The sequence below is a fragment of the Nematolebias whitei genome, chromosome 9, assembly GCF_014905685.2.
Source record: "Nematolebias whitei isolate Nwh7 chromosome 9, NemWhi1, whole genome shotgun sequence".
Taxonomy (NCBI): domain Eukaryota; kingdom Metazoa; phylum Chordata; class Actinopteri; order Cyprinodontiformes; family Rivulidae; genus Nematolebias; species Nematolebias whitei.
In genome coordinates, this window is record NC_056506.1 from 48,476,964 (window position 1) to 48,493,202 (window position 16,239).

A 16,239-nucleotide genomic window follows, 5' to 3' on the forward strand; every position below is an offset into this window, starting at 1 on the left:
ATATATATATATATATATATATATATATATATATATATATATATATTTATTTTTATTTTTTTTCATTCAACCTTTATTTCTACAGGGTAATCCCATTGAGCTTCGGGGACTCATTTGCAAGAGAGAGATCTGATTTCTTAACAAATATATATAATAATATATAATAAATTATAATATATATACACACAGAGACAGACAGACAGTTTTTTTTTGTTTGTTTTTACTGATTCAATGGCCTAATAGAAAAGCTGATAAAAAGTAGTAAACTCTGAAAGGAAAATAGTCCGTGTTGCAATCGTTAGAAGGCCTTTGTTAAATCAATAAATAACAAAAACATCAAACATTTGAGTAGCCATGCTGTAAGGCGAAAAAACCAAAACAAAGACTTTTGTTTTGAAGGCCAGCTTTAGACATTTACCGGAAGTACGTCACGGCTGTTTCCGCTTTGCGTTCCGATGGATAAATAATCACGGTTTTGGAAACCTTTAACATTTATATGTGTTGCTCTGTCAACCAGGAGAAACCTTCACAGCTATGAGTGCCATTATACCTCGGATAGAGCAGCTGTCTGCTCGGGTGGTTCGGGTTTTAGGCTGCAACCCGGGACCGATGACCCTGCAGGGAACCAACACTTACCTGGTCGGCACCGGGGAAAGGTCGGTGAGAAAGTTCACTAACTGTAGTTGTTAAGAAGTTGTAACGTGCTCTCCAAGAGTTGTGCTTGATTTTTCGTCCTTTATAAATTTATGTTTGAAATTAATTTAGGTATTATTTTTCCATCTATTTCTTGATATGCACCGTTTTTGCTCGTTAGAAACACGACGCGCCAAATTCAATTGAAGATTTCCTTAATTCTAGGAATCTTTGGTTGCACATAAATACATTTGGTGTCATTAACACAATAGTAAGTGGATATTGCATTAACTGAATGTACTTGTCACTTCGGCAGTCAGTGTGTTACATTCAAAGTATTTGACAATACTATTTATTACATTACAACTAAATAAACTAAACAAGCGTGCAACGCTGTGGTGTCTTGTTCTGATTAACGTTGATACAATTTGCTACATGCACTCCATTTAATTTGTAAAACTGAATAATGCATTGACACATAAACACTGATCACAAACAAATCCACCCAACTGAAAAGTGCTGAAATTGGACTTTACGCCATCTTTGTTTACCTTCCCAGACTATGGCCAGCCTGATGCAGACAGATCACGTGACACAAGCTTTTCAGCTGATTCAGATAAGATTTATGTTTGGACCCCCATTTCAGAATCCCATATCTAGTCTTTCAAAAAGTACCGAAGCAAACTGCACATTGAATATAGTTCAGGACAACCGATATAATGTTTGATTTCACACTTTGCAAAGAGTACCTACTAATTTAACAATTTAATTTTGATTTCTATAATCATTTCTCATGTTTTTCTTTTTTACTATATGTTTTGAGTCAGTAGCTCACATTGTGACTGAACCCGACAAGTCTGATCATCTTTGCTGCATCATTCTCTTTCACTAACACGTAAATATATTTCTTGGAGTACAGCACTGTCGCTCTGTAGTTAATTAAGAGTGTCAGCGATTTAAGTTTTTTCTAATTATGTTTTTTTTTTTAATATATATGTTCATAAAATCTGTAAGAAACTTAAATTACGTGAAACATTCACTGTGTTGCGTGCTGCAGACGCGTCCTTATAGACACTGGGGAACCTGCTGTGCCTGATTACATCAACAACCTGAGAACTGCACTGGGCCAGTTCAACACCAGCATCCAGGAGATCATCGTCACCCACTGGCATTATGATCACATCGGAGGAGTGGAAGATATCTGCAGAGACATAACCGGTTGGGGCTGTTTGTGTGGCTTCTTTAAGAACTAGTTGTTTATTTTTGCAGGATTTTGTCACCAAAAGTGAATAATGATATCAGTTCTGTTGTTATTCATAGTACTTATGGTTCCAAACTGCTCCAAGGACATGTATTTATATACTCTTTGGAATAAAATGATAGAAGATGGGATTTTTTTTTTCTGTTTGTTGTTCCTGCAGGATCTGAGGTCCGAGTCAGCAAACTGCCACGCTGCACCCAGGCCACAGAGACGGCTGGAAAGAAGAGCTACTCTTACCTGAATGATGGAGATGTCATCCAGACGGAGGGAGCCACACTCAAGTGGGTTCACCTCACGAACAGATCGTAGAACATTTTAAACATGACGTTAAAACACCACTCGGGAAACAAACATTTGGAAATCAGTTTCAAATTAGAGCGAGTGATGAGTCCGGGTCCATCGTTGAGTTATTTTAAATTTTTTGTCAGAGTGCTTTTCACCCCGGGACACACTGATGACCACATGGCCTTGCTGCTGGAGGAGGAGCAGGCGATTTTTTCTGGAGACTGCATTCTGGGTGAAGGCACGGCCGTGTTCGAGGATCTCTATGACTACATGAGGTCTCTGAAGATCCTCCTGGACTCCAAGGCTGACCTCATTTACCCCGGTATGTTTTAGTTGATTCACTTTGTAAAATCTTTGGAAAGCATGTCGTCAGACTGCCTGTTGATCGGTTACAACAATACTGTAACTGCACATGCCTGAAGTAGAGCCCTCCAACTGTTTCTGCTGATCCCTGAGCAGGGCACGGGCCTGTAGTTCAGGATGCTGGCACCAAGATCAGCTACTACATCAGCCACCGGGACCAGAGAGAACAGCAGATCCTGACAGCAATCCACGATGGAGCGGGGAAACCGTTTTCCTCCATGGAGCTCGTCAAGATCGTCTACAAGGTCAGGAGAACCTCTCTGTGTGTCGGGCTTTTTCCTGCCTGTTGTCTGTAGAAGAAGAAGCAAAAACAGCAACTAGAATACGTTTAAACAGTGCGGTGAAAAAGGATTCACTCCTCACAGATTTCTTTTGGTTTTGCTCACTTTCGTTTCGGGACCTCCTGGAGGAGGTTTCGCTGAGATCTCGGGAGTCATTTTTACCAACGTGTTGCTCCTGGAAGGTTCACTACTGTTTCAGGTTCTCTCCATCGGTGGATTTGGTCTCTATTTAACTGATTTCTGGATCCTACAGGTCTGGCAGTTATCAGGCCTTGTGTGGCTCATAAAACTGACCTTGGCTTGCTAAAAACAACACTTAATTATTTGAAGGTAGTAATTACAATGTCATGAAGAGTGATTTAAAAAAACATAAAATAAGAAACAAAATCAGAACTTTTTTCTCATTGTTTAGTAAAATGTCCCTAAATTAAAAATGAGTAGGCATACTTTGTGTATGTGTATGGGGCAGCACGACGGCTCAGTGGTTAGCCTCATAGCATGAAGGTCCTGGGTTCAATTCCCAGTTGCACGTGGGGTCTTTCTGTGTGGAGTTTGCATGTTCTTCTCGTGCTTGAGTGGGTTTTCTCCAGGTACTCCAGTTTCCTCACACAAACCAAAAACATGCATGTTAGTCTGCCTTCAGGCCCAGACCTCCCTTGCAAAAGCGATCTGTGATCTCAATGGGACTTGCCTGGTTAAATAAAGGTTAATAAAAAAAAATTAAAAATGGCTGCCAGCGACAACGTGTGCTTGTTTACATACAGAAACAGCTAAAGTGACTGAAAATAGATCAAATATTGAACACGACCATTTTCAGCCGCTAGATGGCAGTCGAGTAGTGTGGCATGCCGTTGTATCATGTAATAGGTAAAAAGTGGCTATTAATGACACAATCGGCTTGCCATAGACTGACCGTCGTCTGCCTGGAGCAACCGTCAAATCAGCTTCATTTCGCTGCACCACCCCGGCAAAATGCAGCTAATTTGACCACTGAAGTGATTTATTAAGTAAAAGTTCATCTGAGACACACCTTTGCTATAAATTCGAGCAAACAAATAATTGTTTTAATTGTTAATCTTATTAAAGTCTTGTTGAGGTCCTCCCGTGCACGCTCCCGCGGCTGCCATTTGGCAGCCAAGTATTTGGACCGATGAGACTTATAGGGCGGTGCGACGTGTACGGTGAAAAATACGGTACCTGCTTTTTAAAATTTCATATCAGTTCATCTGGAAAACAAAGAAAACTCTTTGAAACGGCACCGTTTGATATAGTTCAGGATCCGACCTTTTATGTTTGGCTTCATAATTTGTACCTTCAACACGGAGGACATTTACGATTTCTACATAAAGGCAGATTGGTTTGGATCACATTTTTATCTTCTAGTAAATAAAATAATTTGAAAAGATTTTGTATTTTTGTATTAACGTCTGTTTGCTGATCTGAAACATTTAAATGTGACAAACAAAAGAAGTAAAAACAAAAGAACTCTGTAATGTACAAATACTTGGCACTTCACTGCATGTAGTTTCTGTTGTGGACGATTAGTGAGCACCCCCCTCCACAGTATGAACCCCAGTAAGACTGTGCTGTAATGCCTACTTCCTCAAAAATAGTAAATATGATAAGTTGTCAGTCGAAATGTCTGTGAAGGTTTTTATTTTTATAAACAACTTGCAGCTAATCGCACAAACCACCATGGCCAACTAAATCTGAGCTTCTCTCTGCTTTGTAGCCACAGACACAAAACAACTAGAGTAGACCCTCGCTACACCGCGGTTCGTTTATCACGGACTCGCTCTATCGCGGTTTTCAAAATAAGAGTGGACATGACACACAACTGGCTGATTGATGGATGAGCTGCACGATCGGCATGAAATTTTTATTTAAAATAAATTATTTTAAATTATTTAGCACCTTCTGCATATTTGTGCAGCCCACACTGCAGGATAAGCTTCCTCCTGCAGCTGATCAGCTGCTCTTGTGCAGAGTGGAGACGTGGGCGTGGCCAAGAACGCTTGCAGGTGGCAAAGAGGATGCAGGGAGCTGAAAGCATGACATTCTGTGCACTTTTAGAGCATTTAAAGTTTAGAAACGTTGTTTAGAATATTGCAGTAGTGTGGGAAAGGTTTAAAACGACTATATATATTAGGCTTGTCATGATATCAAATTTTGCTGGGCAATTAATTGTGTCAGAAATTATTGCGATAAACAATAATGTTTGAAATTTGACAATAATTAGTAATTACTGTCAAATTTAAGAGAAAAATGTTGGTTAATGTATTTTGAGTGTAGTACCTTTTTTTGACCACTGGATGGCAGTATAAGACTGTTTGAACCGAAGGATGGATAGTGAGGGAGCGAGCAGCGTGTCTCTTTAAGAAAAATGGGAGGGAGGCCCCTTGACGTGACATGAGCTGTCTCTCGTTCCCGTTTTCCGGTTCTCAAAATGGTGGACGCTCGGTGTGGTTTGAGCTCTTTAGCATAGCTTTTTTTTCAACAAAGCTTTTAATAAAAATCAGTAAATAAGTTCTCATTTTCTTTTTGCTGAGAAAAGCAATTTTTTACACAAAGGCACAGATTTCAACCGTGAATTTTGGACAAAACAACGTTTTTTTTTTCCGCTTTCCTTAGCTCGTAGCTTAGCTTCTCAGCTTAGCTGCTTTTAACGATCCAAAAACGTGATTATGGATCGTTAAAATGGATTTTAAAAGAAAAGAGAAAGGGAGGGGTCAGTGAAGAACCGGAGTTGAACCTTTTCTCATCCAGTGTCTTCAGTAGAAAGAGAGACACGAAGAAACGATAAAGCTGATAAATGAAAACGAGGTCGATAATTTTCATTTATCATGCGATTAATTGATTTATTGTTTATCACGACAGGCCTATATATAAATACTAAAATAAACTACTACTTACTACTTGTATTACTATCCCTACTTTGCAGTTTTTCACTCATTGCGGGGCTTGGACCCCCGCGATAAACGAGGGACTACTGTAAATCTTTCTGCTGCTTTTCATCCAGGATACTCCTGAACACCTGCACCAAGCTGCTAATATCAACCTGGTCCATCACCTGAAGAAACTGGAGAAGGAAGGCAAGATCAGTTCAGGTAAGTCACCTGTTGCTGCTGATGTCAAAATAAAACGCTTACAACGAAACTCTTCAGTTTGTTGGATGACTGTGATCTAACGTCACTACTTCGTCCCCCTCCAGTGCACGGCTCGACTCAAAGCAACAAGTGGAGGAGTAATCTGTAATGTCCAACCACGCAGAGGAGAGAAACGATCAAATCTAACCTGAGGGGTGAAGGTCCACCTCCATGGTTGTCTGACATGATAACCTTCATACTTGAATGCCGTTGTTGATCAAAAAGTGTGTGATGTGGTGGTTTGGCGCGTTGCTTCGAGTGCTCTCCGTTAAAAACACGTTCCAAGCTGCTGCTTGTGTCGCAGTCGAACACGTTGGAAATGTGTGAAGGTCAGCCGAGTCCTTCATTTGTCCGAGCAGCGGCTCGGCTCCGTCGTGCCACTGTCCTCCTCTCTGCCAAATTAAGCGTGGACACTACAGTCATCATCAGTTTAGAACTTTAAACGCATCATACTCCAGCTGTGAGACGAAATGCAAACATCTGGAAGTTGAATAGAACTATTTTAATTAGACGAGAACCTTTCCTCCTTGTGTTCTGTTTTTCTAGAATATAGTTAATATTGAACTATTTAAACCAGTTCTAAAACATTTTATGCACCTAGTTTTGCACATCTTCCATATCAGAACAACTTCCTGGTGTTGTGCCATCGTAATGTAAATATGTGCGTGTGGATAGGGTTTCTTACCGGAGGCACTGCCCTTTATTTCATTAATTTGCGTTGTTTGTGAAGCCCTCGGGCTTTCTGAACATTTATCAATGCCCCGTTTGCACCGCCCTGCCACTGGTGTGTGTTTAACTGATCTCAGAACAGCTCTTACCTGCTTAACAGTCATTTAGTGGCTTAACAGGTTATCAGTTGTGTTTGTGGCTCCACACAGGCTCTTGACTGTCACAGGGCAAGGAGTGCATCTTTATTCAGCCCACGTTAAATATATACCCCCCCCCCCCACACACACACACACACCACCACCACCACCACACACACACACATACATTGACCTAGTTTTGTTTGAAGTTATAGATGAAACGTTACAACAGGAAAGTCCCTCACGTGTCCACTAGGTGGCAGTGTTGGTCAAATAACTTGAACAGACAATTGGAAGCAACAGATTTAAATCTCCATCTTCTACTTCTTATCTGTAGTCGAGTTGTGGAGGCAACGGGTCCAAGAGAGAAACCCATACAGCCCCGTTCCTCTCCCCAGTGACACTTTCCAGCTCGTTGGACCCCAAGTTAGAGAAGATTCACAATCCCTCCATCAACCCCGGCGCCTCCTACCAGTGGAACATGCTTGGAAAACCTCCAAAGCGAGTGGTCCAGGAGGCATCCTGATCAGATGAACCACCTCATCTGACTCCTTTTGATGCAGAGGAGCAGCAGCTCTGCTCTGAGCTCCCTCTGGGTGATGGAGCTCCTCACACCATCTCTAAGGCTGAGCCCGGTCACCAAAGGAAGCTCATTTCAGCTGCTTGTATCTGGGATCTTGTTCTATCGATCATGATCCAAAACACATGACCATAATAAAGAACGTAGACAGACCAGTAAATCAAGCACTTCATCTTTTGACTCTTGTCTTTCTTCACCTTGACTGACCGAAGCAACACTCTCATTACTGAGGACAAGGCCCCAATTCGTGGATCCATCTCCTGCTCCCTCCTACCTTCACTCGTGAACAAGACGCCCAGTCACTTGAACTCCTCTAAGAGGGGCAAAGCCTCTCTCTCGACCCGGAGGGGGCGCTCCACCTGTTTTGTTTCTGCTCGAGAACCACGGCCTCAGATTTTGAGGAACTGACTCATCCCAGTTGCTTCACACTCAGCTGCGAACTGCCCCAGTACACGCTGAAGGTTGGCCTGAAAACGCTAGCAGAACCACATCATCCACACAAAGCAGAAAATATGTTCCGTATGCAGAACAGATTTACTGTTAAGAAGATGTAAAGGTTTTTGTTTCAGGAACTGAATAATAAAAAAGCTTGCTACGTGCACGGGTTTCCTTATGTTTTATTCACTTAAATGAAAACTTCAATTTTCTGTCAAATCCAGAGTTTAGAAGTTGTATTTATTTGCAGTTCATGATCATTCTGACCAGCCTCCCAGTGAATTAGTCTGTTTTTATTTGGGCTTTTAGCGCCGATGCAAACTAACTCACGGAAACTCGTACACACCATAAAGTAGCTGACGATCTTATCCTGCTGAGCCTTGAGCTTTTGTTTGGTGTGAGGATTAGTAGAACCTCATAAACAAAGAAAACAAAAACTGTTTTTGAAGAATTACTAATTAAACACTTATTTTTAATTAAAAAGTTTAAATAAAAATACTTAAAAGCTGTAGCCTCGATCCAAAGGAAAGTTCCAGTATTCAACATTTTGGATGTAAGTGATGTCATGCTTAAAACTGAATTGTCTGTGTGAGCGTTTCTCACTGAATGCCAAAAATCACAGCGTCAGCCAGTAAAGTATTACCAGATTACTATAATTATATTTGTATAATCTAGCCCGCGTCCTGTTCTGTACACACGCTCGCAAAACACAACAAACATCGTTTTACAACCTCCTCTCTGTTGGTCAAAAAAAGCACAGCTTACTTAGCACGTACACTATGATAGTTTGGGTTAAAATACAGTATTTCAAAACAACAGTACAATATTTCACCATTTCCTTTCTAGTAACCCTGTCTGACATTAAAACTAGAGAATTCAAAGAGCACAGCATTACAGTGTAAACGTGTTTTTTTTATGATGGCTTCACTTTACTAAGTGGCATTTATAAAGTGTATATATATATATACATATATGTATATATATATATGTATATATATATATATATATATATATATATGTATGTATGTATGTATGTATATATATGTGTGTGTGTGGTGTGTGTATATATCCATCCATCCATCCATTATCTTTACCCGTTTATTCCATTTTGGGTCACGGGGGTCACTGGTGCCCATGTCCAGCAATCACTGTGCGAGGGGTGGGGTACACCCTGGACAGGTCGCAAGTCCATCACAGGGACACATAGAGACAAACGAGACAAACAATCATTCACTCTCCCACTCAAACCTAGGGACAATTTAAGAGTTACCAATCAGCCTAACATGCATGTTTTTGGTCTGTGGGAGGAAACCAGAGTACCCGGAGAAAACCCACGCATGCACAGAGAGAACATGCAAACTCCACCCAGAAAGGCCCCCGGACCGGGATTTGAACCAGGGACCTGCTCGCTGAGAGGCAGCAGCTCTACCAGTTGCGCCACCGTGCTGCCCAAATATTTTATATATTTAATATAATATTTACATACATATATATATATGTATGTATATATATATATGTATGTATATATATGTGTGTGTGTATATATGTGTGTGTATGTATATGTATTTATATGTATATATGTGTATATATGTACATGTATGTGTATATATATATATATATATATATATATATACATATGTGTTTATATATATATGTATATAAATATTTAATATATTTAATATAATATTTACATACATATATATATATATACATAATATTTTTTATAAAGAAGTCAGGTTGTCGTTGTTATCCACTGTTGTCTTCACTCTTTGTTAAAATCATGTCTCTCTTGTAAATGAGTCCCCGAGGCCCAATGGGATTAACTCGTCTAAATAAAGGTTGAATGAATAATGCGTGTGAATGTTTTTGTACAGTGCCCTGACATTAACTTATGTTGTGACTTGGCACCATATAAATAAACTAAATGTTAATTGGAAAATTGCTAACATTTTAAGAGATGTTTATATAAAAACAGGGCCTCAGCCCTTACAACAAATTTTAGCAAAGTTTTCTACAATTATCATTTTTGTAGAATAAAATATTTTCTAGTTTGTTGTGTAATGTCAATAAAGATTCTGACATTGCAGTATTTTTCAAATAGCACACGTAACATTTTAAAAAGTGGAATGCCTGTTGATTTTGGTGTGCCACCCCTCTCAGTGCCCCCCACCCCCTATCTGGCCCCACCACTGAATGTTCTAGAAGCGCCCCTGCAGAAAGGTAAATATAGACAATAACAGGCCTAGAAACAAGTTTAACTTCCTAAAAGGAATATTACATGACTATAACAGAAAATCACTTTTGATCTATAGTTAAAATGAAAATATAAAATACTTGTATAATATTAAAATTGAACAATTGTTTTAGCAGAAAGAGATGTCTGATAATCGGCTGCTTGTTTCTGGTATTAAAAAGCTGTCGGTGGTGTTTTAGTGTGAAGCGGCGGAGACACGCAGGTGGAGGTGGTGGTGGAGCAGGAGGAGGGGGTCCACCAGTAAAGACAAACAGCCGAGGCAGATGAACATGGCGGCTCCGGCTCTGCGCGCTCCCGCCGCTCCGTCCCGCTGACCGTCACCTCACCGACCACATCCCGCGCCCTGAGGCCGCTCATGGCAGCTCAACTCTCAGGTAAGTTTCCTCTCATTCTCCGCTCGACTCCCCCCTTCCCTCCCTCTGCTCGTCCGATCCCACCCCCTCATTTAAGAAACGCTGCTCTGCCCCCATCACTTTACACCAAGGTTATCGCTCTTTTAAGATGTTTCGATTTCACTGTTTACGTCGTGAGCCACGATTTGACCCTTCGCGTTCGGATAATAAAGCTGTAAAACATGGAGGTCAGCGGTTCATGTCCAGGAAATAACGTCCTGCTCGACAGAAGCGACAACTGCGGGGCATACGTGCGACAGCGACGACAAGTGCCCGTTTGTTTCTCTTGTCAAAAGTTGTTTACGATAAACGTAACATTTAGTTTTGTTTTTACACGTTAGCGTGAATAATTTAAGCGTACTGGTGTTTACAGTTGACTCGACTTCAGTTTATTCTGCGACAGGTTCGTTTTTTTTTTTTTTTTTGCCCGGACTTCCTGAAACAAGTTGACCCTCGAACTACACCAGCGTATTCTCCTACTTCCGGTTTGCGGCTTCAAATTAAAATTCTAGCAGCGTTCATTTTAAACAATCACACGTAATTTCTCGAGAGTTATTGATCAGCGAGTTACTTAAAGATCCATAGCATGATTAGATCAACTTAAAATCAGAGCACGATGTAAATATTGTTTTAGAAGCAGTGTGTAAGAGTATTACTTGCGAACATTTTGAAAAGCATTTGAGTAGCTTCCGGTATTCCTTCATGGGTTTCTGATAACTTTCTTGTAGAGTTGATACAGGAAAAACGCACGATTATACCTGACAACAAGTGTCAGCTATTTACAGTAAATAGTTTTAATTTTCCATTTTCACTATACTCGGTTCATAAAGTTAAAATAAAATTAGTTGTTTGCAATTAAATATGATCATAAAATCATTAAGGACACCGTGGTATTTTAAAATGAACATGCACAAATGACTGATGGCGACAGGCTCCATTTAAATTAATTAGAGGAGAGAAAATAAAAGGAACACAATTTTCATTCCAAACACGCGTCATGTCTTTAAACGTGGTTTTAAAAATGATATATAGCTTTTAAATGTTTTTCATTTTTTTTGTGGCAGCTGGTTTAAAGTTCAATGCGCATGATCTTGGCGAGCAATTTGCAACCAAAACACAAATCATTTTTGCCACAGAGTATGTGGCACTATCACTTTTTCCTTGAATGCAATCTTCCATTAGATGAACAACAATGTTGCCTAACGCTGTTCATATTGATGGTGACTAGAAATGAAGCGTGGCTCTGAGCTTATTGTTTAACAGAGGTCAGCCTTTGTGACTGCAGGAGCAAGAATGCTCCTTTATTTGCTGTTGTGCAGGTATGTTCATATAAGAAACCTGTCAGTTTGCCTACGTGACAGGTGGACTCTGAATATGTTATCTTTGAGGGCTGGACTCATGATTTCTTTGGCTCTTTTTTGTCTTATTTGCTCTTCTCTGCACCCAAAAGTGACCTTTGTAAAGGATTGCAACACGTATAGCAAGTTTTCAGAATCTGTGTTCCTTTTTGTTTTTCTGCTCTTTTCTTATTCGGGAGTTTGGAGCAGTTTTGTTTTATTTGTGCATGCTGACAGTTCAGTAGTGCATGCTTTCATTGTTTCTGTTCGAAGATCCACCTGCGTGTCATGTCCTCGTGACTTTGTAATTTACTATTATAATTTTTTGTTAGTTTTGTTTGCCATTTCTTTTCTACAATATTGGTCTGTTTCAAAAATCATCTCGTAGAGCTGCTGCAAGAGTGCAGGAATGCACATAAGACCAAGATCTTAACTTATGCTTGGCAGCTTGCCCACTGAGGGATCCTTAATGGCTTGAATCCACTAAACCATGTGAGAGATCACATGATACCAGGGCCAATGGCAGCAGCAGGAGGAAGAGGAGGAGGAAATGGAGGAGGAAGGGCAGAGGCTTTATGTGCAAGTAAATGTCATAGTAAATAACGTGCAAGGTCTTAAAGAAATTCTGTTTATAAAAGCTCATTTTTAAGGATTAAAGCTTTTGTTCAGATGTGCTTCTTGTATCTTTTAAGCACATTTTAGTGTCTTGTGTTTTTGTTCATTGTGCGTTGTCCAGATATTTAAGAAAAGAAAAAAAGAGTTGCACAAGATGATCTCTACAATTTAACTATTGCTGTTTTTGCTGGGAGTTTGCAGAGTCAAGTACAACCCATTTCCAGAAAAGTAGCTTTTGGTTTAGAGTCTCTAAACACTTTACACAAACGGTGTTGACGTCCTATAGGCACCGTAAATGCTCATGCGTGGAATGATCCCAAACACTCGCATTACAAAGTATTTTGCTTCTAGAAAAGCCAAATATACATTTTCCCGGAGACTAAACTGTTTGTTCTAACTGCCTCTCCTACAAACCGCTGTCCTCACACCAATCAATATGATCTTAAAAGCAGCCATGTGGAAAGAAGAGAAGGCAAATCCCAGTTTGAGCCAGTTTGCTGGCTGGGAAATCACCAAATCTGCCTAGCAACTGTCCAAATCTGTTATGCTCCTGATAAACGGTGCTAAATGACAAAAGTAAAGCAAATTAAACATCAACTTAAACTTACAAGTTGTACGTACGGACGTGTACGAGCTCATCCACTTATCTGTGTTTGTTTATGTCTAGCCCTTCTTGCTGCCACCAACTCGTCAGACACACACTGCCCCTGGCTTTCTGTCACGTAGCAGAGGCAGTCGTCTTCCACGTCTGATCCTCCTGAGACCAAGTGCTCTAATTAACCATCGCGCACACACATGCTCCAAGAGCCATGTCACGGCTCCTCTGCAAGCCTCCTGTTGTCGCCGAGCGTCACGATCACTGTAAAATTATCTCCTTCAAATTTAGCACGAGGATTTGGAAGTGGTAGAACAATTGGAAGTGTGTTTTTTCTGTAGCGTCAGGAAAAGGAGACAGAATGCAACGATAGCTAGAGACCTGTATTTATGTTTTCAAATAGATGTTTTTATATTTGCTTTGTTGGTACTCAGTGCCCCACACATACATGTGCCAGTTACACATATATGTATTATGACTGCATGCTGAAACTACTGGACCAATTTTATGGAAACTCCCTGCAAGTTCAGTGGTTCCCAACCCTGTTCCTTGTGGAACACCATACTGAATGTTTTAGTTGTTTCTCTGCTCCAGGACACCTGATTCAGTGATTTAATTACTTCCTCAAGTTCTGCAGAAACCTGTTAATCAGCCATTTATGCAAATCAGATGTGTTGGAGCAGGGAAACTACCAAAACATGCAAAATGGTGTTCCTCAAGGACCAGTGTTGGGAACCACTACATCTTCAGCTTCTTAACATTTGGAGTCAACCTATTCAAGATGGATGCCACTGGCTTGGCTTCTGCCTTTAGAAAATACAAAAATGGCTTAAACTAAGTCAGTCATACTGAGAGTAACCTCAAATTTTGGGTTGAAGACTCATCCCACACATATTCACAAGATCTTTGTTTACACGTTTGCCTTTAACTATTTGTTAATAACACTGTCTGTCAGCAAAATATCTTATGAGCCACAAGACGGAGTCTAATTAAAACTTTAAAGACGTAATAATTGGATCTTCCTCAACAAATGATTGACTTTAAGAGCCCAAACCAATTTAAGATGTCCACCAAGACCAGCTAATCTTAAAAACACACAAACGATAATAACTCAACTAAAATTTGAAGTGGTAGTTAATGAGTCATTAAGAACACATGCTGAGTGTGACATCTTGCATGAAATGTGATCATGCATAGAGCTGTTTTCTCTCCTCTATCATTTCTCAACAGAAGATGATCTTGGCATAAGATTCTGGCATGAACGACGACGGGAGATGTGCATTTCTGTAAGAAATGCCAGGATGTAAATTTTGTTGAGCAACGACCATGTTGGTAGAGTTAGCGGTGCAACAGTGTGCAGGGCCTTGGTACTGAGAGCTGTGCAGCATTAAGCACCAGACCTGGAGCCAAGTGCAGCAGGTTGCATAACAAGTGCTAATTTGGTTAGTTGGAGCTGACGGTGCCTGTAATTCCCCGGCCCTATGACAGCCGAGAGAGGGACTCCACAGGACTCCAGCTGGATAAGACGAGCTAACGTGTTCTTTACAGAACAAACATGGCCGTGGCCAGAACCAGCTGAGCTGTTCGTTAGACCACGAACGCACCTTTCTCAACACCTCAAGTCTTTTGTGCTGCTGTTATTCACCTTGAGCTCATTAAAAAAATCCAACTTTGTAGGAAACGATAACTTCTTCAGCATTTTCAGAAACATCAGTCGGTGAAAACCTCTCGTTTCCAGTGATGCATTCAGGGACCGCTCTTTGAGGCTGCCGCAGCTCTGATTGTTGTTTTTTGATTCAGCACCTCACGTTTGTGGCTGGGGGGCACACGCTGTGAGGCATCCGAGGATAAAGCGCGGTTGTAAAAATAAACCAGGTCCTGTGGAGGCCAGGCTGAGTTTCGTAAAATTCTCACTGTTGTTGTTTAGAACATATAATTAAGTCTAAAAGGGAGGTATTTTATATTTTAGGTTCATGGTGATTTGTTTTAAATTGTGAACAAATTCAGCAAATCCTACTAAAGAAGAGGATTTTGATCAGTTTTCATCTCTGATCTTAATAGTTGTCATAAAAATAAAATGGTTAACACAAACTAGAAAAAAAAAGCATTTTATTACAATTTATCTAGTTTGTGCTAACCTTTTGTTAAGAGCTGAAACGTAAATAAAACTGGCCAAACAAAGCTAAAAGCTAAAACTGGAACTACAGATTGGTCAAACAATCGCAAAAAGCCAAAACTAGCAGACCTTTAGCTAAAAACTGAAAAATAAAGCAGGAATATTGAAGAATATTTTAAAAAGCAACGTTTTGTAAGGATTTCAAAAAAAGTAAATTAAATATTTAAAAAAGTATAAAAGTTGCGAAAACTAAAATTCATAGTTGTAATGTTCTGAATCTTTTTAAACTATGAATGGTTAAAATAGCCGAAGGTGTGCTGAAGTAGTTACGGCTCAAACATGAAAAAGAGTTTGCGATGAATTTGATTCCAAGCATTCTGCTCCTCGGATAAATAAACTAAATTAACTTTATGTCTATGAATGTTCCTGTATGCCCCGAGATGACGTCTGATTTTGAAAATTTTCTATAAAGTAGATGTGATTTTCTGCATTTTGGTGTATTTTAATGGATTGTTAAACATCTAGGTTTACCTAACACTCCACTTCTGTCATGCAAGCATCCTAGCTGCTGTTTTGAAAAATTAGCATAGTTTTGATGCGTAATGTGACTAATACACATCAAACTCCTTGTATTTTTTATAACTAATCAAAATTTTGTTAATGACCCACTTAAACTGTCTTAAATTGTCAAACTGATTTGTAATTTAGTGCTGTTTAATTCTATTTTTGAGTTTTTTAATAAAATTGCATGATGACTAAACTTTTAGGGGCAGAGGGTTTTTTTTAAGGGTGGAGGCAGAAAAACTTCAAGTGCAGCTCTGATGTGACATTAAGAAGCTCGGAAGTGGCTGTTATGTTTAAAATGAGTGTTTATGTAATTATTTTCAGATGACACATCCAGTATAGGTTTTATTTGTTGAAGGCAGTCATATTTGTTCATAACTTTATTATTAGTAAGCCTGAGAGTTATGGGATCCAAGCAAACAGTTACTGGAACGCACCCATTCAAAATAAGCGAGTTCCCAGACCCTGTTCCGGCAGGATCCGGCTCAAATTAAGCCCCGGTTAGCATGCTTGATAAAATAAGTCTCCCGGATAATCTTTAGGAATATAAGACAAACTCTGTAAACTGACTCTTGT

At 39.8% G+C, this 16,239-nt stretch overlaps 1 protein-coding gene across 1 annotated transcript; it reads left to right on the top strand.

Annotated features, from left to right (window-relative positions):
- The first annotated feature begins 431 nt into the window (after positions 1 to 431).
- On the top strand, positions 432 to 7,294 carry lactb2 (lactamase, beta 2). The gene is made up of 8 exons (XM_037681939.1): positions 432 to 656; positions 1,691 to 1,851; positions 2,055 to 2,175; positions 2,323 to 2,501; positions 2,639 to 2,787; positions 5,843 to 5,930; positions 6,035 to 6,124; positions 7,113 to 7,294. Exons 1-7 carry the CDS (start codon positions 535 to 537, stop codon positions 6,076 to 6,078), a joined length of 864 nt encoding a protein of 287 aa, XP_037537867.1. The 5' UTR covers positions 432 to 534; the 3' UTR covers positions 6,079 to 6,124; positions 7,113 to 7,294.
- Positions 7,295 to 16,239: the final 8,945 nt, after the last annotated feature.

Coding starts and splice junctions, on each gene's coding strand:
- lactb2 (XM_037681939.1), top strand. CDS start 535: ATGAGTGCCATTATACCTCGGATAGAGCAGCTGTCTGCTCGGGTGGTT. Junction 2,502..2,638: donor GGCTGACCTCATTTACCCCG/GTATGTTTTAGT, acceptor ATCCCTGAGCAG/GGCACGGGCCTGTAGTTCAG. Junction 5,931..6,034: donor GGAAGGCAAGATCAGTTCAG/GTAAGTCACCTG, acceptor GTCCCCCTCCAG/TGCACGGCTCGACTCAAAGC.